This window comes from Cucurbita pepo, chromosome 15 (assembly GCF_057944985.1).
Source record: "Cucurbita pepo subsp. pepo isolate OVF chromosome 15, ASM5794498v1, whole genome shotgun sequence".
Lineage (NCBI taxonomy): Eukaryota > Viridiplantae > Streptophyta > Magnoliopsida > Cucurbitales > Cucurbitaceae > Cucurbita > Cucurbita pepo.
In genome coordinates, this window is record NC_141812.1 from 3,702,070 (window position 1) to 3,728,534 (window position 26,465).

The 26,465-nt window shown below is 35.5% G+C and overlaps 1 protein-coding gene, 1 long non-coding RNA gene and 4 other non-coding genes across 6 annotated transcripts; 4 read left to right on the forward strand and 2 right to left on the reverse strand.

Annotated features, from left to right (window-relative positions):
* The first annotated feature begins 243 nt into the window (after positions 1-243).
* On the forward strand, positions 244-316 carry TRNAA-CGC (transfer RNA alanine (anticodon CGC)). Its single transcript has one exon. It is a non-coding gene; the product is annotated as a tRNA-Ala (tRNA).
* A 102-nt stretch (positions 317-418) lies between these two features.
* Positions 419-491, forward strand: TRNAA-CGC (transfer RNA alanine (anticodon CGC)). Its single transcript has one exon. It is a non-coding gene; the product is annotated as a tRNA-Ala (tRNA).
* An 85-nt stretch (positions 492-576) lies between these two features.
* On the forward strand, positions 577-649 carry TRNAA-CGC (transfer RNA alanine (anticodon CGC)). The gene has a single exon. It is a non-coding gene; the product is annotated as a tRNA-Ala (tRNA).
* Positions 650-759: 110 nt separating this feature from the next.
* On the forward strand, positions 760-832 carry TRNAA-CGC (transfer RNA alanine (anticodon CGC)). The gene has a single exon. It is a non-coding gene; the product is annotated as a tRNA-Ala (tRNA).
* Positions 833-16,362: 15,530 nt separating this feature from the next.
* Positions 16,363-17,564, reverse strand: LOC111811357 (uncharacterized). The gene is made up of 2 exons (XR_002817532.2): positions 17,343-17,564; positions 16,363-16,761 (listed from the first exon to the last, which is right to left on the reverse strand). It is a non-coding gene; the product is annotated as an uncharacterized LOC111811357 (long non-coding RNA).
* A 4,764-nt stretch (positions 17,565-22,328) lies between these two features.
* Positions 22,329-23,433, reverse strand: LOC111811355 (uncharacterized). The gene has a single exon (XM_023698164.2). The coding sequence runs from the start codon at positions 23,305-23,307 to the stop codon at positions 22,489-22,491; it is 819 nt and encodes a 272-aa protein (XP_023553932.2). The 5' UTR covers positions 23,308-23,433; the 3' UTR covers positions 22,329-22,488.
* Positions 23,434-26,465: the final 3,032 nt, after the last annotated feature.

A 26,465-nucleotide genomic window follows, 5' to 3' on the forward strand; every position in this document is an offset into this window, starting at 1 on the left:
AAAATTATAATTACTAAATTTTTTTAAATTCAAACCATAATTGCCCTAATTTTTCATACTGTTTCTTTTATTTCAAAGAAATAGAGGGGGTGTTGCTCATATGGTAGAGCGCTCGCTTCGCATGCGAGAGGCACTGGGTTCAATTCCCTGCACCTCCACAAATTATAATTACTAAATTTTTCTAAATTCAAAACATAATTGCCCTAATTTTTCATACCGTTTCTTTTATTTCAAATATATAGAGGGGGTGTAGCTCATATGGTAGAGCGCTTGCTTCGCATGCGAGAGGCACGGGGTTCAATTCCCCGCACTTCCACTTTTATTATCATATATAAAATTATAATTACTAAATTTTTTTAAATTCAAACCATAATTGCCCTAATTTTTCATACTGTTTCTTTTATTTCAAAGAAATAGAGGGGGTGTAGCTCATATGGTAGAGCGCTCGCTTCGCATGCGAGAGGCACTGGGTTCAATTCCCTGCACCTCCACAAATTATAATTACTAAATTTTTCTAAATTCAAAACATAATTGCCCTAATTTTTCATACTGTTTCTTTTATTCCAAAGAAATAGAGGGGGTGTAGCTCATATGGTAGAGCGCTCGCTTCGCATGCGAGAGGCACAGGGTTCAATTCCCTGCACCTCCACTTTTGTATTTTATTATCATAATATAAAATTATAATTACTAAATTTTTCTAAATTCAAAACATAATTGCCCTAATTTTTCATACCGTTTCTTTTATTTCAAATATATAGAAGGGGTGTAGCTCATATGGTAGAGCGCTTGCTTCGCATGCGAGAGGCACGGGGTTCAATTCCCCGCACCTCCATTTATTTATATTTTAGATATCAAATTATCATATGTAAAATTATAATTACCCTATTTTTTTAAAATGTTTAGCTCATATGGAAAGTTACTTTTTTAATATTTAAACTCAGATAAGGTAATTCTATTGAGGGATATGTGATATATACCTTTCAACGAACAATGAAGATTGGAAGGTAAGTTCTTTAGTTTTATGTTCTTAGTTTTATCTCAGATCGGTTAAATTTTCAAGGAGCTCGATTACAAAATTTTAGTATGATATTCTTAAGAAAATTTTGCACAAATTTTGTGAAGGAAGTCGTAGTTGAAACCGATTGAAAGTCAGAGTTCCAACGAGCCTCGAAAATCTAATACATCTGAGAGAAAACTAAGAACGTAAAACTAAATAGCTCACCTACCAATATATATCACATATCCCTCTAAACTCTCAGCATGGTAAGTATTAGGGCTGACACTAACCTTTGTTTTAGATCTTGCAAACTTTTCTCACATGCATCATTCCATATAAATGGTACACCCTTCTTCGTCAATTGTGTTAGTGGTGAGACAATTATTACGAAGTCTTGCACAAACTGCTGGTAGTATCCCGCTAACCTCAGAAAACTGCACACAACAGTAACAGTGATCGAGCGATCCCACTTAGTGACCACTTCAATCTTGGTGAGGTCTCCTGAGGTTTCATCTTTTGACATCATATGTCCTAAAAGTGAGACTTTTCATAGGCAAAATTCACACTTGAGAATTTGGCGTACAACTTGTCGACTTTTCGAAGGTATCCTCAGTATTTTTTGTCTGTCTTTGAGTAGACTAGGATGTTGTCTATGAACACAATAAAAAACATGTCGAGACATTCCTTGAATACTCGATTCATTAACTCCATAAATAGCGTTTGGGCGTTAGTGAGACAAATCGAAATCACCATAAACTTGTAGTGGCCGTACCTTGTTCTTAATGTTGTCTTTGACACATCCCCTTCTTTAATTTTAATCTGGTTCTACCCTGTCCGAAGATCTATCTTGGAGAATATTGTCGCTTCTCTGAACTGGTCGATAAATCTTCAATAAGAGGGAGTGGATACTTATTCTTTATTGTCCTCTTGTTTAATTCTCTATAGTCGATGCACAAACACATCGAGCCATCTTTCTTCTTAACAAATAGCATCGGTGCACTACAAGGAGATACGCTAGGGCGGATGAAGCCTTTGTCCAGTAAGTTTTTTAATTGCAGCTTGAGTTCCTGTAATTTTTCTAGCGCTATATGGTAAGGGGCTTTAGAAATATGTCCACTTCCTAGCTCAAGCTCTATACCAAAATTTTCTGTTCAGGGAGGGGGTATTCTTGATAGATCTTCGGGAAGACATCCAAAAATTCATTCACTGTGGGTATAGTATTTAAGGTCTTTTATTCCTTTTTACATCTACTCTACTTTTTAACTGTTAGGCTTATGGAGTCTGATACTTATTTATAGCTTGGTCAACGGTTATATCCGGTAAAGCTATATTTAGTAAAGCTATATATAGTAAAGCTATATATGGTAAAGCTATATCCGGTAAAGCTATATATGGTAAATAGCTATATATAGTAGATGGCTAAATCTGATAAAGCTATATATAGTAAACTATACCATATATATATATATCTGGTCCGGTAGAGCTTTGAAAATGTACTTTTCTATTCTCTGTACTCTCTTGTTGTACATACCTGAAGTCATCAATACAAAATCCTTTTAGCCAGAGTTCTCCTTGCAACTTTTCTCTATCCCATTCTTTGTGTTCATCTAGATCGAGCGTGTGCGTTGTTGTGCGATCCTAACAACTGGTATCGATCCTAACAACTGGTATCAGAGCTAACGACTGATATCGATCCTAACAACTGGTATCAGAGCTAGGCGGAAGTCAGAGCCAGGCGGAAGTCAAAGCCAGGCGGAAGTCAGAGCCAGGCGGTGTCAGAGCCAGGCGGAAGTCAGAGCCAGGCGAAATTCACCACGATCTGTGAAGATGGAAAGTTCAAAGATTGGAACTGAGAAGTTCGATGGATCCGATTTCAATTTCTGGAAGATGCAGATTGAAGATTATCTGTACCAGAAAGATCTTCACGAACCTCTGTTGGGGGTGAAGCCGGATACCATGACCACGAAACAGTGGAAGCTCAAGGATCGATAAGCCTTGGGGCTGATCTGGTTAATGCTATCCAGAAACGTGGTGTTCAACATTATCAAGGAGAAGACAACATCAGGTCTGTTGAAGACGCTGCCGAATATGTATGAAAAACCGTCGGCTATGAACAAGGTGTATTTGATGCGGAGATTATTATGAGTCCTTGTGAGAACTTCGTTATGAGCAAACATAAATGTGTTAGCTTCACAAAGATTGTTAGAGAATTGAAGAAAAGTACCGGAAGAAGCGTCGCTGAAGCTCCAGAGGGGGTTGCGTCGCCCGGAAGCGTCGCTGAAGCTCCAGAGGGGGTTGCGTTGCCCGGAAGCGTCGCTGAAACTCCAGAGGAACTCCAGAGGGGGTTGCATCGCCCGGAAGTGTCACTGAAGCTCCAGAGGAGGTTGCGTCGCCCGAAAGCGTCGCTGAAGCTCTAGAGGGGGTTGCGTCGCCCGGAAGCGTCGCTGAAGCTCCAGAGGGGGTTGCGTGGTCCGGAAGCGTCGCTGAAGCTCCAGAGGGGGTTGCATCGTCCGGAAGCGTCGCTGAAGCTCCAGAGGGGGTTGTGTCGTCCGGAAGCGTCGCTGAAGCTCTAGAGGGGGTTGCGTCGGCCGGAAGCGTCGCTGAAACTCCAGAGGAGGTTGCGTCGGCTGGAAGCATCGCTGAAACTCCAGAGGAGGTTGCATGGGCCGGAAGACTCTTGCTGAGAAACCAGAGGTGAAGCAAGTGGGAGTTGAGGTTGAGTTGCTCAAAGATTCACAGAGTGATGTTGTAGCGGATACTCATGAAACTCTTGAGACTCTTGCTGAGAAACCAGAGGGAAGCAAGTGGGACTTGAGGTTGAGTTGCTAAAAGATTCACATAGTGATGTTGTAGCAGATACTCAAGAAACTCCTGAGACTCATGCTGTTGGCGAGGAACCCGGTCTATCATTCAAAACACAGAAGGCGATACCATTTCACTCGGAGGTTAGTTGAAGATGGTGATGTGTTTTGAGAAGATAGAGGGTGATCCAGCAAACTGTGTTGATGTTGATGTTGAGGTTGTGCAAAACCTCAATTGGTATGGTGCAGTGAAGATGCTCATGGTCGTTTGAGAGTGAAATTCTTGGTTGACTAGATCAGTCTCCAAGTGGGAGAATTGTTAGGCTTATGGAGTCTGATACTTATTTATAGTTTGGTCAACGGTTATATCCGGTAAAGCTATATTTAGTAAAGCTATATATAGTAAAGCTATATATGGTAAAGCTATATCCGGTAAAGCTATATATGGTAAATAGCTATATATAGTAGATGGCTAAATCTGGTAAAGTTATATATAGTAAACTATACCATATATATATCTGGTCCGGTAGAGCTTTGAAAATGTACTTTTCTATTCTCTGTACTCTCTTGTTGTACATACCTGAAGTCATCAATACAAAATCCTTTTAGCCAGAGTTCTCCTTGCAACTTTTCTCTATCCCATTCTTTGTGTTCATCTAGATCGAGCGTGTGCGTTGTTGTGCGATCCTAACAACTGGTATCAGAGCTAACGACTTATATCGATCCTAACACTAACATGGCTCAACTTCCTTGTTGAACCAGTCTCTTGGCTTTCATCATCGAGACTACTTTAGGGGTAACTTAACACATGTTCCCTTAAACCTAAAATTGGATCTAGATGAGGGTGAGAATAATGCCTCCTTTTTGTAACAATCTATACTGGCATCCCTAGTATTTACGTCAAAGTCTGACATGGTAACAACTATCAGGTCTACTTTTAAGGTTCGTCCGGTTACTATTACTTGCCCATCTTTTACTCTATCCTTAGCAACTAAGTCTACCCTCGTTGGGTACTAAGCGTTAATACATGAAATAAGGGTTCTAGTTCGAACCTTGCTTGATTAACAAATGGGACAGATGGAAAGGAATGCGTAGAGCCTAATTCAAATAAGGTAAAAGCATAGTGTCCTAAGACTGATAGTGTACATAGCTACTGTAGCAAAATTCCCGACATCCCTACGAGTGGACGCGTATACTCTTGCTTGGAAATGAGTTTGCATATGTTGTAAGCTTCACTTGGTGGATTAACTGGGTTCTCGGTCCCCCTAATTGTGCAATTCATAGCAATGTGACCCTCCTAGCCACACTGGAAGCATGCTCTCGTTCCCCAGCCATACGCCTACCCCCATGCGGTTTTCCACGTATATTGCACCCCTTCCTCCTCTTCCTTTTACCCCTTCTTTGTCTCTAGGGCGTCTGTTTGCATGTCGAGGTAGGTGTCTATCCGCATATCGAGGTCTATGCGCTGGTGATTGTCGATATGAATCCCTTGGTTCATATAGTCGTTTTCGCTTGAGAGTACAACGAATTTTTGGGTCCAAGCCCATGACGAACCTCTCACCCATTTTCAATTTTGTATCCACTAGTGACAGAGCAAATTGTTTTAACCATATGAATTCTCTTGCGTAATTATCAATAGAATGTCCACCTTGTGTCAGGTGCGTGAACATCTATTGTCTTCGAAGTCGGGTGCTTTCGGGTAATACTATTTCAAGAATACCTCTTTAAACTAAGACCATAATTTTTTGGTTGTCTTACAATCCACCATAATTTTTGCATTCTTCTTTAGCATGAACGACGCACAAGACACCTTTTGATCGTCCGAAAAGTTCATTAATAAGAAAATCATCTCCATTGACGATAGCCATAACTGAGCTTTTGTTGGATCCCCCATAGTTTTGCTAAAATTGTGCAGGTCATACCGCTTGAAATTCCATAAATATCTTACCTCTTGTGTAGATTGTGAGTTGTTGGTTTGCTGGGTGACCACTATTGTTTGCTTCATAGCTTGGAATGATTCTCACATAAGGTTCATCATGGGGTCTATTCGAGTCACTAGTGCTATTGTGGGTGGCATAGCCACGTCTGTTCGAGCTACGGACTCTTCACGAGCTGGGCTCTCTCTCCCTCTACACCTTCCTTTAATAGAAAGTCGTCCTCTTCCTCGACGTCTCTTCAATGCCCTCTAGGCGACATCGTTCTAAAACCAACATATAAGTTTTCTTAAGTCTACTATTCGCTAACATAAATTACATCATATTTTATATCATCATAAACATAGAATTAAGCCAACAAATTCAATCACAATTAAGTTACATTTGATAATGGTCAAGCAGTAGTATTAGTATAAGCAATCAATGACATTTCTTTTTCTTATCTTATGCATGACATACGTGACGGTGATAGGGCATCAGCAGTGGGACCATGGAACATGTCAAGTCTACCTCATAGTCTAGTCTACAAAATCTATAACCTAGAGCTCTGATACCAACTATAACGATCCTAATTCTCTACTAACCTAAAGCCGCTACCTTATGCATGACACACTATGATTTTTCTTTTTTTTGCGATGACACATGTCGTGTAAGTACAAGTGCGTCCAAACGAGGTTAGACAGAGGCAGGTGGTTCAGGTCGCGCCTTGGTTCTCGAGTTGGAGGAGTAGGTGTGAGTTACCCGCTTACTCCATGAAGTGTAGCATGAGCTCTACATTGAACGTGTGAGCTCTACATTGAACGTGTGTCCTCATTGATGACCAACGGCCATCCCACTCCTCAATTGACACATGTCTGTGGTTCACGTCTTCCTTACATTGACTTTTGCAGTTTTCACACGATTTTCATTAGTTTTTCTAATTCATTGGATTTTCTTAAGTTTTCCTATTTAACTCAAATTAACATGATTCCTTCGCAATAATGGTAGAATTCTAATCTTATTTTCCAAAGATAATTTTCTCATAATTAATCGGATTTTCTTAAATTTTCCTATTTAGCTCAAATTAACATGATTCCTTCACGAGAATTGTAGAGTTCTAATCTTATTTTCCAAAGATAATTTTCTCGTAATTAATCGTCAATCACATAAAGAAATAATTGTACTCAAATTAACTTTCAGTCTATTTTTACTCTGACTTCCTTCACGAGAGTTGTGCTAAATTTTCTAAAGAACATCATACTAAAATTTTATAATCTAGCTTCTTGGGAAATCCAACCGATATGGAGAAAACTAAGAACGTAAAACTGAAGAGCTTACCTTCCATCTTCCTTGTTTTTTGTCGAGTTTGGACGATTCAAGTGACCAGAATACTTCTCGTATGACTATTGAGCAACTTTTGTAAAGGAAGCTCGACTAGAATCGGACTCTAGGGGGCTAAATGGAAAAGTCTCGAGCAATTTCTTCCTTCTTTCTCCCTAGGGTTTTCTCTCTTTTTCTTTCTTTTTTCACTAATCCCTTAATTAGTTTATTTCCAAATGCCTTATTAGGAAATAGAGCATAAATGACCAAATTACCCTTTCAAAGTTGAACTTAAACCATTTTTATCATTTTTTTTTTCTTTTTTCTCTCTTCTATTCCGCCTCTAAGTCCTTCAATAAAATTATTAAAGCATCAACATTAAAGAAAAATCCGCTATAAAATCTCTCGTTAGAGCTGAAGTGTTACATTTCCTTTGATCAATTTAGAGAATCATTTGCCTTCTCCAAATTTTTATAATTTTTTTTATCATTTACCAAATATTACAAAATTTTAAAAATAATACATTTAACCCATTTTAACCTTCATTAATTTGACTAACTAGAGTCTAAATTGTTTTAGTAATTAAAAAGTGAGATCTTTTTCTTTTCTTTTCTTCCTAAAAATTAAATTGATTTTTCTCCATTTAAAACATTTATTTGAAATCTAAGCTCTTTTTAAATTTATAAATCATTTTTTAGAAAAATAATCTGAAATAAAAAATAATAATAATAATAATAAAAGAAGAAAAAAATAGAAAAGCTGCTGAACGTTGGATGGAAAATGACTTTTCATTACCTTGGAGGATGTGAGAGCGACTTTAATTTAATTTTGTCCGTTGAAGGGAAACAGATGTGTCAATCACATCAATTGGGTAGGGGGCCATAATCAATATTCTCCCTAAATTATAAAACAATATCAATTTTTAAAAAAATAATAATAATCATAAATGCATTTATTATTTGTATGTATAAATACAATTTTGACTCTACCTTCCAAACTCGCATGGCTAGGTTTAGGGCATAGATCTAATACCATGTTAGGAATTACGATTCTCGACAATGGTATGATATTGTTCACTTTGAGCGTAAGCTCTCATAGCTTTACTTTGGGCTTTCTCAAAAGGTCTCATATCAATGGAGATAATATTCCTCACTTATAAACTCACGATCTTTCACTAAATTAACTAAAGTATGACTCACTCGCAATAATCCTCACCACTATTATATTAATAAGATGGACAATCAAACCTATTTCTCGTTCGAATCTCACGAGTGAATAAAAAAGTTCAAAAGAACTTGTATTTGAAATAATCGAGACAGAACATAAAACAAATATTCAAAAGTAGAAGCTTCTATGTATGGAGGGACAAAGTGTAAGGCAGGCAGCATGCCTCTTCACTCTCTAACTGCAAATCAAAATTTGTTCCTTATTTGAAAGGGAAGAAGATGCTGATTGATGGGAAATAATAAGCCTCAAGGTATTGTCCTTGATGATAAAAGGTATCTTGTATGATAGCCACAAGGTATCCAAATACAACTGGATCTTCAACTTTGGCATAGCATTGATTGTTGCTTGAAGGTTATGACTTAGATCTCGTCACTTCGAAAAAGCAAAGTTGCTCGTTTCCTTGGCTTGAAGTTGTACAAATTGATTTTAAAGGATGAGATTCATCGTGGAATGATGAAAATTCATACCATGTTTAGGTTTAGCAAGATTTCTATTGTGATTGTGAAGATACAGTGCCGTAAAAATTAGAAGGCTTACACTAGTATATGCATGAAAACGATTATGTCAAGGGAGGTTAGATATTTTAGTCAGTTGTCTTGAGACATTGGATGTGGTGTTATGACCATAGAGATAAAAAAGGATGTACCCATGTGTACTAGTAAGGGTGCTTGGTAGACAATAAGATTCTATAGGCTACTACAGACATCAAGAGGTTGAAGAAAATTTTATCACTGTGAAGTACGCAATATAAAATTATAGGGTTGGTATGAACACGAAAAAGAGTGATTTGAGCTTACTAAATGGAAAACTTACGAGCTAACATCATGAAAGCTCAAACACTATATACTTGAGCTAATGAGTGAATGTTATGCCACCCAAGTGAACCAACCATGATATTTTGTTGATTTGAACTTTTTTCAAGCTGGTTCTCCTATATTTCTTTCGGTTCAAAGAAATACCCTCCATTCGAGATGATTTGGATAAATTCAGATACTAGAAGCTCAAGAACTATAGACCTGAACGTTAAAGAACAAGTAGTAGTCAATCTAGACTTTTCTCTAATCTTACTTGTCGGAATCACTAGAAAATATATATGATCGTTAAGTTAGATAAGATTTAAAAGACTATTGGAAGAGCTAAGTCCATAACCAAAAGTTAAAGGACCTAAACCACACAATTTTCATGAGATTCAAGTAACTTTAAAATAACCTATTAAATGGACTTTACTACCCATGAAATTTTAATAGAAGGCTTAATATGATACGATAAGGTTATGCATTAAATTTAGTGGTCATTGGATTATGTCGAAGGGGCTAAACCAAGAATATGTATAAAATAACCAAAAAGAGTTAGGTGACCTCTAAATGACATGAAATTTTATAAGGAGCCTTATTTCATGGTTTAAAAGGATTATGCAAGTTTCAAGGCTATTTGAATATGTTACGTACTTAAACCAAGATTTGGGGTGATAAACAACCAAAACACCCCAATAAGAATTCTAAGATGTCTTGAAGACCTAAAAGACTCTAAAAGCTAAGAAACTTTGCATGATACTTTTGAGGACCTTAAGGGTAATTGTGTAAGATCTCAAGGGGATTAGAACATGATTGGGGTATGAACCATGAGAAAAATGACGAAACAACCCCTCAAGACCTTCATAAGAAATCAAGGTTTTTATGAATACCACGTGACAAGATGCCTATGAAAGATTTATGCATGTGAAGAAGTGTTTATGACTCATATGAATTAAGGCTTACATGTTAAGAATTTTGCTTTGCTTTTCCTCCAGACTTATTAGAGAACTCTTAGAGCAAACCCAAGAAACCTAAGAATCTAAAGATGACTCTCTAAAGACCAAAATCACGCCAAGAGTGTACAACTCAAATCCTAAGCCGACTATGATATGAAGATGGTTAGGTGATGACTCTCTAAAAGTAGAGTTACATGGAACCTCTTTATAAATAATTTTGAATTCGTGCTCAAAATTTTCTCATTAACTCATTAATTGTTCCATTTATTTTAATTAGCAAGCATGAAATAGTTCATTATGGTTCAACCCGAAAAGAGAATCAATTTATACACATCAAGCTTAACTGTACATTTAATTGAGTTATTTTGTAAAGAGGCAAAACACTTATGCTGAATCATGATGCTGTAGAAAATCTGGAAACAACCCTAATGGAGATGACGTACCTACAAAAATTGATAATTCTAATGCTGTAACAATTATGGCAGCAAATTTGTCACGGATGACGCAAAATTTTTACTCCAAATTAGTAAGCCACGTGGATTGTTGACTTCCGAATTAAAAGGTACCTAGGTTGACAAATGACAAATGACAAATCCACCAATGTTAGATAGCTCCAAGATAGTTGGACTACCCAACATTAGTGGATGTTTTTGCCAATGAAGCTATGTTGTCAAAGACGTACAATAAAGCTTATGAGATCCTAGAAAGAATAACATCTAACAATTGTTAGTGGGCTGATGTGAGGAGAAATCCAGAAAAGAACACCCGAGAAGTACTTGAAGTTGATGTTTTGACCTCTATCAATGCTCAATTAACTCCGGTGACTAATATTCTACCGGCTTTAACATTGGGACAAGGCTTAATGACAAAGCACCAGTTCAAGCTGCATCTGTAATGACTCAACGAGTAGCTGAATCTTGTGTATATTGTGGGGGGAGCACACTTTTGACGAATGTCCAAATAATCCAGCTTCAATTTTTTATCTAGGGAATCAAGCTAGTCAAGGAAACCAGAAGAATTACTTCTTCGCAAACACATACAACTCAGCGTGGAAAAACCATCTGATATGTGGAAATCACTACAAAGGGAGTAAGATTCAGATTATCTTGTTGATCGAATATCTCAAGACAAGAACATTGTTTGAGATTCGAATCACTTCACATGCAAGATCGATCATGTCTAGCTTGAATGATTCTTGTTGATCAAATATCTCAACGCAAGAACACTTGTTTGAGATTCGAATCACTCTACAAGCAAGATTGATCATGTCGAGCTTGAATGATTCTACATACAACCTAAACTATATAGAATTGCAAAGAAACTTAGTCATTGGCTAAAAAAAAGAAAGCACAAATGTTTTTTTTACTACATTTTCGAAGTCTCCTTACAAATACAATATACATGGCTTTATATAGCCTCAAAATGGAACTATTAAAAGCATTCCAAGAGTTGTAACATTCATACCTTATGGTCATAATTAACCATGATGTAAATGTAACCTAAAGTAAATAAAATGTCTTAAAATACATTAATGAAATACAATAACTCTAAATTACTAAATTGTAATCCACCCAAAAATTTATAACAATGAAACTTCATTCTTCTCTAGCATGAATTGAAATATTTTTTGATAATTTCAACAACATTTTTTTCGCATCTTCATTGAAATATATTGTATGATTGATGTCTCTTGGTTCATATCACCATCCAAACTTCTCATGGAAGGGACAAAACCCGTACAATCAGCAAATGCAACCTAAGACAATTTACCCTCCAGATTTTGAATTATAAAATCAAATGACTTATGGTTCTCAACAAGCCTATACATAAAATAAATGAAATACCCAAGCTCAGCAAGTACCAGGGACATCACTGGAGAGCCTAATGTAGGAATATATGACCAAAAACGACGTTGTGATACAAAATCAACAAACCCCCTAGTGAAATTTGGAAGTTCAAGTAAGCGAATTAGCAATTGAGCTATGAAATAAACGTATTGGGAAGCTACCAACAGATATCGAAATGCCAAAAAGAGAGGACAAGAAAGACTGTCAAGTAATAGAATTGAGAAATGTGAAGAAAATACCCAACACGAGAAGTGTAATTAAAGAAAATAACAAGAATCACCCCAAGAAACTGCTGATACACAGTAGAGCAAGGAGGAAGACACTGAATAGAAGGAGCATAACTAAAATTATGCCTAAGCGGAAAAGTCTTATAAAATGCAAGAAACATACCATAGTCAAGAAGAGAGCATAACACACTTTTTCTCTCTCGAAAGAATAAAAAGAAAGAAAGAACAAACCTATTTTGAGAAGTTCATGGATATTCTAATAGAAATTCATATAAACATACCACGGGTGGTGTCCTTCAAGAAAATGCCAAGTCAGGTGAAAATTTTGAAATATACTCACTAATAGAACAAAGTTTGAAAAATTCAAGGTAGTTGCACTAAATGAAGAGTGTAGTGCAATTATGAAAAATAAGATCTAGCTAAAAGAAAAAGATCCATGCTCGTTCACTATTCTAGTATCCGATGGAGAAAATGAGCTAGATAGAATATTATGTAACTTGGGGGCGAGCACCAACTTAATGTCTCTATCCATTTATAAGAAGTTAGGGATTGGTGAGGCTAGATCAACATCAGTCACCATTCAACTAGCTGATGGGTCCATCACAAATGAAAATTTGAACACATGTTAATTCATATGGTTGATTTCATTCTTCCCAAAAAAAAATTATCATTTTGAATTATGAAGTAGACCATGATGTACCAATTATCTTGGGGAGACAATTTTTAAACAATGGGTGAACACTCATTAGATATTTACAAGGGTACCATAACATTTAGAATGGGTGACAAGAAGTTCAATTTAATATCAATGACTACTTGAAATATCCAATAAAGGCAGAGGAATGCTTAGCAATTTATGAGTTGATAGAGCAACCAACAGAAGAGAAATGGGATTGTTGGAAATGTGAGCAAGAAGAAGACAACAACTGGAGTAATTCCACTAAACAACTAACATTTTTAGATGAATTCACATGGTTTATGTTATGAATGTAAACTATGGGGACATCATGCATGTATGTATGTCATGTGCATTCGAATACTTCCCTTTATGTTATGTTAGTACAGACGCGTACCTTCAGTGTTTATGTCTGCGATGATATAATGCGAGCCTTTCCTTTTTTGTGGCATATGGCGACGTGTTAACCCATTGTGCCCAACCAAGCCAGACTCAAGGGATATTCATACGAGCCTGCCTGGTGGTTCCACGTGCGCGTGCGTGGGCCATGTGTGGGGAAGTACCACACATTTAACCTTGTTTAGAACTGGAAAGAGTCCAAGACCATGTTATGGTTTTAAAAGATACGTTCGGTCATTATATGTATGTGATTGTCTTACTAACCCCAATAGAGGGGTGACTTACTAAGTATTTCTTGAAATACTCAAGCTACGTGCTACCCTTATATTTTCAAGGTAAAGGTAAAGGTAAAGCGTCCCTGCATGGATGACGGTGAATGCTAGAATGGCCATGGAAGTCAAGATAGGGCAATAGTATGCATTGATTTTCATTTATTAATTGATAGGAGGTTTGTTTCATTTTCCGTGTTCAAAGACTATGTAATTTATATTTTCTTATTTTAAATTAAATGTGTAAGTCCATGACTTCATTTGTAAGGCATGTATGTAGTAATGTCTCTAATTTAGGCAAGAAAATTAGGGGCGTTACAGTCACACTGTCATTCAAGTAGCTGTGGGTTGTTACACTCCTAAGCTTATATAGGTTACTTCGGGTAAAGTCTCAACTCTATGGAGAATAGGCGGGACTATATAATGTCAGTATTAATAGTAGTAATGCCTCAGTCTCATAATCAATTGGGATTTCAAGTTACATCTTATGAAAATTGCTTACAGAGATATCATACAACTATTGGTGTGACGTTGTTCGAAAGTTTATATTGAAATAGATAAGGGCGCAGTGTGCTATGATGAGGTAGGCAAATGTGAACGGTTAGAACAAGAGTTAGTCTAAGCCACCAATGAGGTCATGTAAAAGATCAAGGAAAGAATGTGCATGACTCAGAGTAGACAGAAGATTCATGCCAACGTGAGGAGTAGAAACTTGGAGTTTAAGGTAGGTGACAAGCTATTTTCGACTAAAGGGCAAGCTAAACCCACGATTCGTCAGACCCTTCGATATTCTAGGTTGGATCGGATCAATGACATACAGTTTAGCCCTACCACTATCTCTCTCTATGGTGCATAACGTATTCTACTTTCCATACTTCGCAAATACTTGATTAACTCAGCACACATTATAGATTACGAACCTCTCTAGATAGATGAGACTTTGAGTTATTCTAAGCTTAAGTTACTTTCGAGGATGAAAGTTTCTTTTAGATTTGTATTACGTAACAAACGAAAATTAGAAAGAAAAACAGTTGTTCCACATCGATTAGATTGAGAATGTGGAAAGTTATAATCTAATATAAAAGAGAAGTCTTTTGACTTACTAAGTCACAACAACTACTCCATTTCATCTCACTTTCACGATTTGAAGAATCCATGTTCTAGTGGCTCCAACTCGACTTCTTGACGATTTTGAGCCCGTCAAAGAATCCATGTTCTAACGATTACAATTCGACCTCTCAGTTGATCTAGCTCGGACTTGATATTTTCAGACACTTTCCTACCATTTTAAACTCTTTGAGAGCCATTTCTGAACTTTTGGAAGCGTTTGAGGTTAATATGGCTACTACTTTGCTAGTTTAAATTATCTATGGTTAAGTTTGGATTGCATCGTGCAACTAGATAAGCCAACTTGCATAGTAAAATTCTTAATTATGATTGTGGGATTTCTTTGATGGATTCAGAGCCAATATTAATTGTATGATTGTGGAACCTCTCTAAAAGTAGAGTTACATGGAACCTCTTTATAAATAATTTTGATTTCTTTGATGACCCACCAAGCGGACTTGTAAGATACTTTTTTTCTAAGAAAATTTCCAGGAGGTCACCCAATATTAATTGCTCCTAGCAAACTAGGCTTTAACTTTCGAGTTCTTATGATTAAGTCATCAAAAAAGACGGTGCATCTGGTTGGTACACATAGTAACTTTCAATTCTTTTAAGTTTTTTTTAGCCTCTCGATATCTAACTTTTTGTTGAAGACTCTTCTCATTCATTGTTTTCATCTTCCACATACAATCATACAATTTCAAAATTAATGCATGGGATGACAGATATCAAAGCTAGGTACAAGAAGTTGGTGTATTTTTTATGGGAAAGTTATTGGGTTTGGTGATACTTCAAATTCAGCTGCAGTCAAGCTTCTTACATCCCACTTATCAGTATTTAAAATTCTCCTGCAGACATGGACTACACACTGTCTCTCCCTCTGCATTCACCCAAGAACGAACTAATCACCCTTCTGATACACTTTAATTTTAAAATAAAAAATAAAAAAAAAAATTCTTCGGAAATTGAAAAATAAAAAATTAACAAACAATTTCGAATTAATTCGTAGTCTAATGATGAAGAACGACAATTTAGATGAACATATTGTTGATAACTTTGAATGTATGTAAATCATAGCTCAATCGATTTGCCTGTTAATAATAGGGTTATGCATCTCCTATCTCTCGATACTTAATGCAACGTATTCGATTTGAATTCATCTTCCATTATGTACCTAATATTTCATTCTTCCATCTTCTTTAATGTCACTTTACTTTCTTGAATCGCCTCTCTCGTAGGCTCTACTCATCTTCCGTTATTTTGGAATATGTAGAGATATTTATCTCATTTACACGGTTTTCGTTTTTGAATGTCAAAATTTTTTAAGATAGTAGGTAAGATCTATATATCTCTATGTGTTATTTAAATGATGTCATTTCTTAACATGTTATAAACAAACAACGCCATAGTTATTACATATTTTGTTTGACAAAATCGAACAAACCCAATTGTCGTAATCGAGTTATTCTTTTAAGTTGTTGGGATAAGATGAAAAAAGTGTAATATTGTGACTGACATCTTGAATTACAATAAAATTATTAGGTTTTGGACAATATTTGAAATAATGTGTTTCTGATAGTTGGCAATCGATTCTATTAGTTGAGAAAGAATTGAATTACGTCTTACCGACATTGAGTCTAACTTAAAATTATTATAAATATATTTTTTACGGTAAATGTATGCAACCAAAATATGTCGAGCAGAAGTTTTTAGAAGAATAATTTTGTTATGAACAATTATAACACCGAGTAGAGGAAGAGTACAAAGGCTCTTAAGAATTGAAAGTTATAACCTAAGCTGTCCTTTTTATTTTGGTGGCTCAATCATAGAAACTCTAAAATTAATCGTGTGTTTTACTTGGATCAATTTTATATTGAGTGACATCGTATAAATTTTTCTGAGAGTAAATTTTGCTGAAAGAACTCTTTAGTCTCAAAAGCGAGCGAGTAATCTAACCATATCGCTGATTCTCAGAAGCAAGAAATAAGTAATCTGAAAGGCGTCACTCTCATAGGCGAGTAAGTAACCTGATCATGTCACACGTAAATGTCGGGTCCATCAAGTACCGAATCTAAATTTCAAATCTTAATCTGAATCCTGGACACGAGTCGTTACAATAATATATATATATATATATATATATTCAATCCTAATTTTTAGCCATTTTTATTATTTAATTTTTTTAGGGTAGGGGCTACCTGGTTGAGATGGTTCCAACTGTCCATGCACTGTTGAGACATCAATTAAATTAAAAGGTCAGAATTATAATAAATATAATAGCAACTTTAGAAAAAATAATAATAAAATATTATTGTTTATTTTTTCAAATAATAAAAATAAAAACATTTTTAAAATATCCAACTAAATATTTAACAATAAAAAGAAAAAATCAAATCTTATTGAGACCGTTTTCCTTTGGACATCAATCATTTCTCAAAATATTTATTCAAATCATTTTTTAAATAAATATTTAATTATAAATAATTCTTCATAAATAAAATCTTCAAAAAATAAATAAATAAATAATAATGGGATTTTTGTTTTGCATCCATATTTATTTTAAGTAAAATAATAATAATAATAATAATATTCAATAAATAAAAGGAATTTTAGACGAGTTTTAGGCAATTTTAAGCACAAAATGGATTACGGACGAAGTACGAATGTGATTATTAATTTTCTAAACAATAATAACTCGAAAACCAAAATCAAAACAAAAGAGGTAGAAATAGAAACATTAACAATAACAATAAATGCATGAACGGGTAAATAAAAAGCCTAAAGAGTAGGAAATTCAGTCGAGGCTCACATAAGTATTGACCTAAAGATGAGTATTAACTCCTACATGAATTGATAGCAGGCTACCATGATCGCCGTCTCGATCGGTGTCAGTTTGGTAGAAGAACACGAATTCAGGAAGAAAATGAAAGAAGTGGAGGAGAAAAAATAGAGAGAAATATGAAGAGATGAGCAAAGAACTAAAATTAAAGATGCTTCAAATGAAGAAAGTATAGGAAGTATATATAGTTAGTTGTAGGTACTGAGTTTGAACAGTGTTACAAAATTGACAATGGGAAACTCTTGTCTCTAAATTTCTTGTTATTTATTATTATTCAAAATTCATGTCGTAATGTTTGGATAAAATTGTAAATTTTAAATTTATGGATCAAATAAAATCAAAATTAGTATAAATTTAACATTTTGAAATCTAAGAACAAAATCGGATTTATATTCAAAACCATGGAGTAAAATGTAAGAATGAAATTTAATTTTTTTTTTCACTAAACTCATGTCCTTGATGGCTTGAAATAACTCGTAGCTAGAGAAAGTAGGTTGTGACCCTCACACGCAAGACAGACAAGGGACAGCCCTCAATTGGCCCTTATCCAGCCACGTGAAAGCCAAGATAGACAGGTGGCATGAGGCGATCAAGAAGAACGGTACATCATCCAACACACTAAAAGTGTGCATTTAAGTTAAGCTGAGGTATATGCAAGGTTTGAGAGAATGAGGCGATACAAGTGTCGAAAACAAGCTCGGAGAGGATCGTATAAGGCCCTGAGTCATAACCCTCAGAAATCAGAGTTTGCGTCTCTGGAATTAAGTCTATCAATATTAAAGATAAAAGCTCACCAAATTTGGTTTTAATCGGATACTTGACGAGCGCTCCATGGGGTCGTATGACCGCTAGCCAAAATGACGTCTACTCCAAAAGATTGGGAATGCCTCAAAGTGTACTATAGGGGAAGTATGGTGTCAGTTCTCCACAATCCCTAGGCCTTGGCCTAAGCGAGCTACCCTGTAGCACATATGTGCGTTACAGTGTGGGTGAGCGCTATGCGACATTGGACATTGGACCCTAGCCCATGTGTCGAAGGTTAAATTATGCACCTACTATCTCGAACGGATTCCATAAATGATTTAGCATGGACACGGAGGATCCAATACCTTGATAGAATCTAGATGGATAGATGTTTGGGATGTCCCAATGAGATGAATGACATGTGAGTCAGTTTCGATTGATATATCCGAGCAAGCCAAGATGGTCGAGCTGTCTTGAGACATAGGATGACATCACAATGCATGGATCATTCGATGAGAATATAGATGATGATGAGATGCGACATTGCACACAAGAAACCATGGCCTAGAGTAGTTCAGTTTGCAGGTTGTAATTTTTTTGGTCGAATCAAACTGACCGACTCGAAAATAGTGTTACAATCTAACTCTATCTTATCCTAATTTTAAAAAAATTAATAATATTTAATATTTATAATCGATATTAGTGATGCAACGTGACTCGTAAATATCTAATATTTGAGTTTTATGAAATTTTAGTTATTAAAGAACATGTATCGTATTTTCTTAAATAATACAAAAAATAATCCAACTCAAATGCTGTGAACTCTATTCGGTTTGTCCAGACTATCAACCTAACCATCCCAAATTTCAGGTTGGTCCAAAAGATTTTTCCAGCTCCCATACATCTCTAGATAAATGGAAACACGAAACCTATAAACTTGAATTATGTAGCGGTTTTCGAGCTCGATTTACCTTCCAGGTCACTATCACACTGTTTCGAGTCTCAAATATCGGTCCAATATTCTAACCAACTACGATTATCAAATATTTATGAAAGTTAGGAAGTAATATTACAAGATTTCCTTTCCAATTTTGAAAAGATTCTTAGTGATTCTTTTGCAGACATAGTAAGTTTTACAATCCAATCATTGATGAGTTGAAAGAAAAGTAGAAAGAATACAATCAAGTGTGTAGGTTTAAATGGGGTCTGAGATTGTCTGATGAAGATGACAAATGTGTGGTCCTAATATTATTTTTATTATTATTTATTATTATTATTATTATTATTATTTAGAAATGTAGATGAAAAAAGTAATTACGTATCTTAGTGATGATAAAGTGACATTGATGCACGAAACATCTGTATTTCCTCCTCTGCTCAACCCTAATGAAGGTGGTAGCGATGGCGGTAGTTGGCTGTCACCCGCCATTAATTCTATCATCCTCATACAACATATATTTTTATATACCTACCTAAACCTATACCTATACCTTACAATATCATTTATATTCGTTTCTTCTCGATCTTTGTAGGTAACCATTTTGGTTTCGTTTGATAATTATTTGATTTGAGGGTTACCCTTGAGAGGGTCAAGGTTGCAAAACCCTACAAACGTCGTGGTTTGTTGGGTTGTGGTATTGCTCGTTGTTACTACTGATCAAAGAACAAATGACGGTTAGAGAAGAAGGATGAAGAGGAGTGTCGATTGGAAGAATGAACTCATTGGGTGAGTTTTACGATTGGAAGAGGGGGACGAGAGCGAGGGAAATAAGTTTGTTCATTTTTATTTTAAGAAAAAATCAAGTAGAGGAGGAAAAAAAATATGTTCATGTGAGATCCTACATTGATTGAAGAGGGGAACGAGTGCTAGCGAGAATGCTAGTTTCGAAAATGGTGGATTGTGAGATCCCACATCGATTGGAGAGAGAACGAGTACCAGCGAGGACAATAGGCTCTAAAGAGGGGAACGAGTGCTAGCGAGAACGCTGGCCCAAAAAGGGTGGATTGTGAGATCCCACATCGATTGAAGAGGAGAACGAGTGCTAGCGAGAACGCTAACCCCGAAAAGGGTAGATTGTGAGATCCCACATCGATTGAAAAGAGAAATGAGTACCAACGAGAACACTGGACTCTAAAGGGGGTGGATTGTGAGATCACACATCGATTGGAGAGAGGAATGAGTGCGAACGAGTAGGCTGGTCCCAAAGGAGGTAGATTCACACATTGGTTGGAGAGGGGAACTAAACATTGTTTATAAGGGTGTGGAAACCTCTCCCTAGTAGATTTGTTTTAAAAACCTTGAGTAAAACCCGAAACACGAATGCAAAGACGACAATGGAAGTAGATGGTTTTACTATTTTAAAATTTTAAATTTTAGTTTTAGTTCCTATTTTTATTTAGTTACACATTAGAAATATGACTCAAAATAAATAAATAAATAATTATTTATTTATTTATTATAATAGAGACCGAAATGAAAATGAATTAGTATCATGTATTTAGCAGTGATAAGAATATTTATTTATTTTTTTCTAATAAATATTAAAAATGTTTGATTTATTTTTAGATTAAAGGTCTTTATCAAACATAAATAAAACCTACCTACCCACATTTTAAAACATGTTTTTTTTATTTAAAACCCTTAATTGATATAGTTGAATTAGAAAAAAAAAAAAAAAAAATCTTTTTTTTATTTAGACATTACGAAGAACATCTGTCAATTTTTGTATAATATTTTGGAAATTTATGCTAAATTAAAACTATAACTACACAACCATAACAACTAAACAATAATTAAACCTTAAAAAATGCTAAAAATATAGAATTTGAGTTAAAAAAATAATTAAATTCTCATTTAATTGTGTAGACATAGTAACAAAAAAAAAAAAAAAAAAAACTTAGCATTAATTAGTATGTTAATTCCATATTCAAATTAAATAAATGTGAGTATAATTGTATTGTAACCCATTCATTAATCTAATTTATAAATTTATTTATTTAAATAATTGAATACCCTTAATATTTTTCACAAAGATAAAAAAATATAAAAAAAAATCATTTTCTAATGAACTTTATATTATTTTTTTAATGTATAAAAAATAAATTATTATTTAAGAAATCTGTAAAGTCGGTGAATTAATAATTAACAGTACGAATTTCAAGGAGAATTTATGATAAAATTTACTCGTAGGTGTGACTTAATGTTACTCGACCAACTCATCAGGTTTTTTTCCATCAATCTCTACCAGGCACACACTACAATTAGATATTTATACCCTTCTATTTATTTTTAACCCTAAAATTAATAAATATTTTATTTCAAAAATATTTAAAAGATTTCGCTTTTAAGTCTTCGAAAATATCCTTACAGTTAGTATATGAATATGACTATTACTACTACGTTTCAAAAATAAAATTAATATCCTTAAACTTAAAAAAAAAAAAAAAAAATTTTGAGATAGTTTATTTATTTTTATAAAAATTAAGGGTAAAATGCTACTTTTTAAAATTTTATAATTAGTATTTAATCCTGGCAGGATTATTTTTAAACTTTTAAATAATTTGAGGATATTAATAAAATTATTTAAACTTCTACGGTATTTTTAAATATTTTAAATAAAGTAAATATGATTTCTATTAAAATTAAATTATTTTAAAATTTTGAGTATTTTTATTAATTTATGGATAAAAGTTATTAATATGATTCATTAAGTTTCTAAATGGACTTAAAATAGACTATTATAAATAAATAGACAATAAATTCATTTCAAATAATTACATAATAAAACTTTATGCATAATATCATAAATCAAATATATCAATGTTGGTGACGTCATGATATCATTTAAAAAAATAATATACATTTCTAGAATAAAATTTAAATCTTTGCCTACAAAAAAAAACCCTAAAAATGATCGGAGTAGTTCTTCCGAGAACTATTAAAGACATGTCGTTTTTACAACAAGATTAGGAGCATGTTCGAGAGCTATTCTTAAAATGGTTAAAACCCTTTTTTTTTTCATGTTCAAAATCAATATTCGAGGATACGAAATATTATTTAAAGTATAAAAACTAAACGATAATGGATTTTAGATTACTATGTACATGCTCGGAGAGATTTTAACCACTAAAATCACTTCTAAACGTGTCGAGAAAATTTAGCACAAAAAAAAAAAAAAAAAATTAAACATCACCCTTGACCACCATGCAATATTAGTTCAACATATTAAGAAAGTAATCACTTACGAAGCATCTTGAATGATTAGATCATCATTATCATGAACAACTGATTAAATATATGTTTTGAAGAATTAAACTCACAAATCTCAAAGGAATAACGTAGGAATTTAATGAACTCCATCTTGGTTTCTTTTCAAGCCAACTTTTTGGGCGCCGTCTTTCCATTTCCACCATAGTTCTTAGCATGAAAATCAGAGAACAAAGCCAGAAGCGAGGAGTAAAACACGACATTAAAGCACCATCCCCACACACCAGCACAGCCAGATCCTTTATGAGTGACATGAAAATAAAGCATCAAAGCCAACACCACGAAGCTAAACTGAAATTGCACAATTTGACACTCGGTAACAAGCCGTTTCCACCGTGGCCGAACCCCGAGCGCGCACGACAAATAATACGTATACATCAAAACATGAACCGACGAGTTCGTCACCAGAACCAATGGAAACAACGATTGAGATGAATGTAGCCATAGATAACACATGATCACCACTGTCGCGTGGTGGTACACGTGAAGGAATGTAAGACGTTTGATCGAACCACTGAGGATGATCAAGAACGTGTCGATGAATTCCACGATCTTCGAGAGGTAGAACACGTAAGCCCAGAAGAAGAGTGGACCTTGCGCGGGTGTTTTTGGAGGTAGACATAGGATGTAGTGAAGGTGAGGTGCGTGGGAGAAGGTGGCGAGAGTGCAACCGAGGGCCATTGTGAAGGAGAGGGCGAGGAGGACGAGGTTGTGGACGACGGTGATTCGCTTGAGAACGGCGGGACGGAGGTGCGGGAGGGTTACGTTCGAGAGGAGGAAGGTTAAAGAGAGATAGGATACAACCGTGATTGTGAGGAAAAGTGGGGATGAGCCTAGGGTTTCCCCTTGAGACCATGAGAAATGGAGAATGTTTGGATGGTTTACCAACCAGTAATGGAGTGTATCTGAGACTTGCATACTCATTTTCACAAAGTCCTGAAAGAGTGGGAGAGATTGAAGGGGTATAAATTGAAGGGGAGGGTGTGAGAGCTTTTGTGTTGGGATGGGATGGTCCTATTTGATAGCTGGAAACATGTCAGCTTTGGTTATTGACCATTGCCCTTCGTATTTATAAGTCATGAAGAGGGGAAAGAGAAGGCTTATTCACTACTACAAATTGGGTCTCTCTCGAGATTAGTGATGGGGTATGGGCTAGGGTGCTGCCAATGTTGTTGGGGGAAGTGGTGCACTTTGATGGCGATAATTAAGATGAAAGAGAGAGAGAGAGAACTAAAGGGCTATGGCCGACGCAGAATGGGGAAACATACCACTTTCTCTCATCTACCCTCCTAATTATCCATTAAATGTTTGCTCTCAAAGTGGAGTTTTTTTTCTCCTAATCTTTCATTGGGATGTGGTTCCTAGAGATGGAAGTGTTACTTTGAGATTCATTGTGGGTTATTTGGGAAAGTGTGATGCATGTTCTTACTAGAGATGGAAGTGTCTTTTGATTGGGAGGAATGTTTTCTTGTAAGATTGCCTTTTAGAGTATAAGTTGCCTTGGTTGCCTTGATTTGATTTTAATGATACAAATGAAGATTTAGCGGATAAGTTGTGCTAACAAATTTTTAATTATAACTTGAAGTGTTCTTACATGGAGCCCGTAGTAAAAAGTTGGTAGAGATATATTTGATAGATATTTAGATAGTAGGTAGTTATATCGGTTAAAGCTATATATATAATAAACTAAAATCATATATATACCCCTAGGCAGGTTTGAAGGTGTACTCTCTGTATTCTCTGTTGGTGTAGGTATCTGAAGTCATCAATACAAATCTTTTAGCCAATATTCTTCCATGCATTTTCTTTCTCCTATTTCTTTATGTTCATCTTGATGAGTGTGTGCATTTTCTTTCTCCTATTTTTCTCCACAGCATTGACGAAAGGGGAAGAAGTGAATCGAAGGGCCCAAAGAAAGGTCGATCAAAATCAAAGAACCACCGAAAATTTTCAAACAGACCAAATGTAACGTGTTGGAGTTGTGGAGAAAAATGTCACTTTCGGACATAGTGTACAAGACCAAAGAGGAAGCAAAATCACAAACTAGAGGATGGCAATGATTTTATAAATTCAACAGAAGACATTGGGGATTCTCTAATCTTTAGCGTGGACAGTCCGACTGAATCTTGGATTTTGGATTTATGTGCATCTTTTCATTCGTCTCAAAATAAGGAGTTGTTTCAAAATTTCAAATTTGAAAATTTCAAGAAGGCGTATCTTGCTGACAACAAAGCTTTGGAGATTGAAGGAAAGGGGGATGTGTGCATAAAAACTCTCGAAGGAAATCAGTGGACATTAAAAGATGTCAGATATATTCCTGATCTCAAGAAGAACCTGATCTCTATTGGTTAGTTAGACAGCACAGGTTATGCAATAGAGTTTAGGAAGAGTTTGTGGAAGATTGAGAAGTGTGCTATGGTGGTAGCACGTGACATAAAGTCTGGAACCTTATACACAACTGTAGGGTGCATGAGCACGGATGTTGTTGCTGAGAGTGCTTCAAATCAAGTCTATGACATAATAGATTTGGACATATGAGTGTTAAAGGAATGAAGATGCTGGTTGCGAAAGGAGTTTTAGAATGTCTGAAATCTGTTGATATGAGTCCTCGTGAGAACTGCATTATGAGCATACAGAAACGAATTAGCTTCACAAAGGCTACTAAAGAATTGAAGAAAGTGTGATTGGAAATGGTCCATACAGATGTTTGGGGACCATCTCCAGTTCCATCACTTGGTGGATCAAAGTTCTACGTTACATACATCCATGATTTCAGCAGGAAGGAGTAGATTTATTTTTTGAAACACAAGTCAGATGTGTTTGACATCTTCAAGAAGTGGAAAGCTGAAGTTGAAGATTAGATCGGCCTAAAGATCAAATGCCTGAGGTCTGACAATGAAGAAGAGTACGACAATTCGGAATTCAAAGCATTTTGTGCAACTGAGGGAATTCGATTAATGAGGATAGTTCCCGATAAAACAAGAAAAAATGGTATTGTTGAAAGGGTGAACAGAACATTGAATGAGTGGGTAAAGAGTATGAGGATTCATTTTGGATTGCCAAAGGCGTTCTAGGTCGATGCTGTAAATATAACAATCTACTTGATCAATAGAGGGCCGTCAGTACCCTTGGAGTTTAAGTTACTAGAAGAAGTATGGACAGCAAAAAAACTCAAGTACTCTCACTTGAGAACTTTTGGCGGCACTGTATATGTTCATGTTGATCTAGAGAAAAGTGACAAGCTTGATGCTCAGCCTGTGAACTGCTACCTCATAGGCTATGATTTTGATATATTCGGGGTACAAATTTTAGGGTGTCAAGAATAAGAGAATCCTGAGACATTATGATGTGACTTTTGATGAAAATGTCCTGTAAAAGGACAAAGAGAAGAAAGGTTTTGGGACAACGAAGCAAGTGGGAGTCGAGGTTGAGTTGTGGAAAAATTCACTTAGTGATGTTGTAGCAAATACTCAAGAAACTTCTGAGACTGTTGCTGAGGAACCAGAGGTGGAACAAATGACATTTGAACAGGTATTGAAAAGATCATCCAGAGCTATCAAAATACCAGATAGTTATGTACCTTCATTACACTATCTATTCCTAACTGATGGACGAGAACCAGAGCCCTTTGATGAGGCCCTACAGTTGGAGTACACAACCAAGTGGGAGCAAACCATAGATGATAGGATGTCTAGGCTTCAGAAATGCATTGTTTTTTCATCTACTGAGGCTGAGTACGTGGCAATAGCTGAAGCCGGAAAGAAGATGATATAGATGACAGACTATGTCGAAGAGTTGGGCAAGAAGCAACATGAGGAGATTCTTTATACAGATAGTCAGTGTTTCGTACAGTTGGTGAGGAACACGGTCTATCATTCAAAGATAAGACATAGAAATCGTAGGTTAGTGGAAGATGGTGACGTGTTTGGAGAAGATAGAGGATGCAAAGAATTCAACAAACATGTTGACAAAATGTGTTGATGTTGGAACATTGAGGATGTGCAAAACCTCAATTGGTATGATGCAGTGAAAATGCTGATAGTCATTTGAGAATGAAATTCTTGGTTGACTAGATCAGTCTA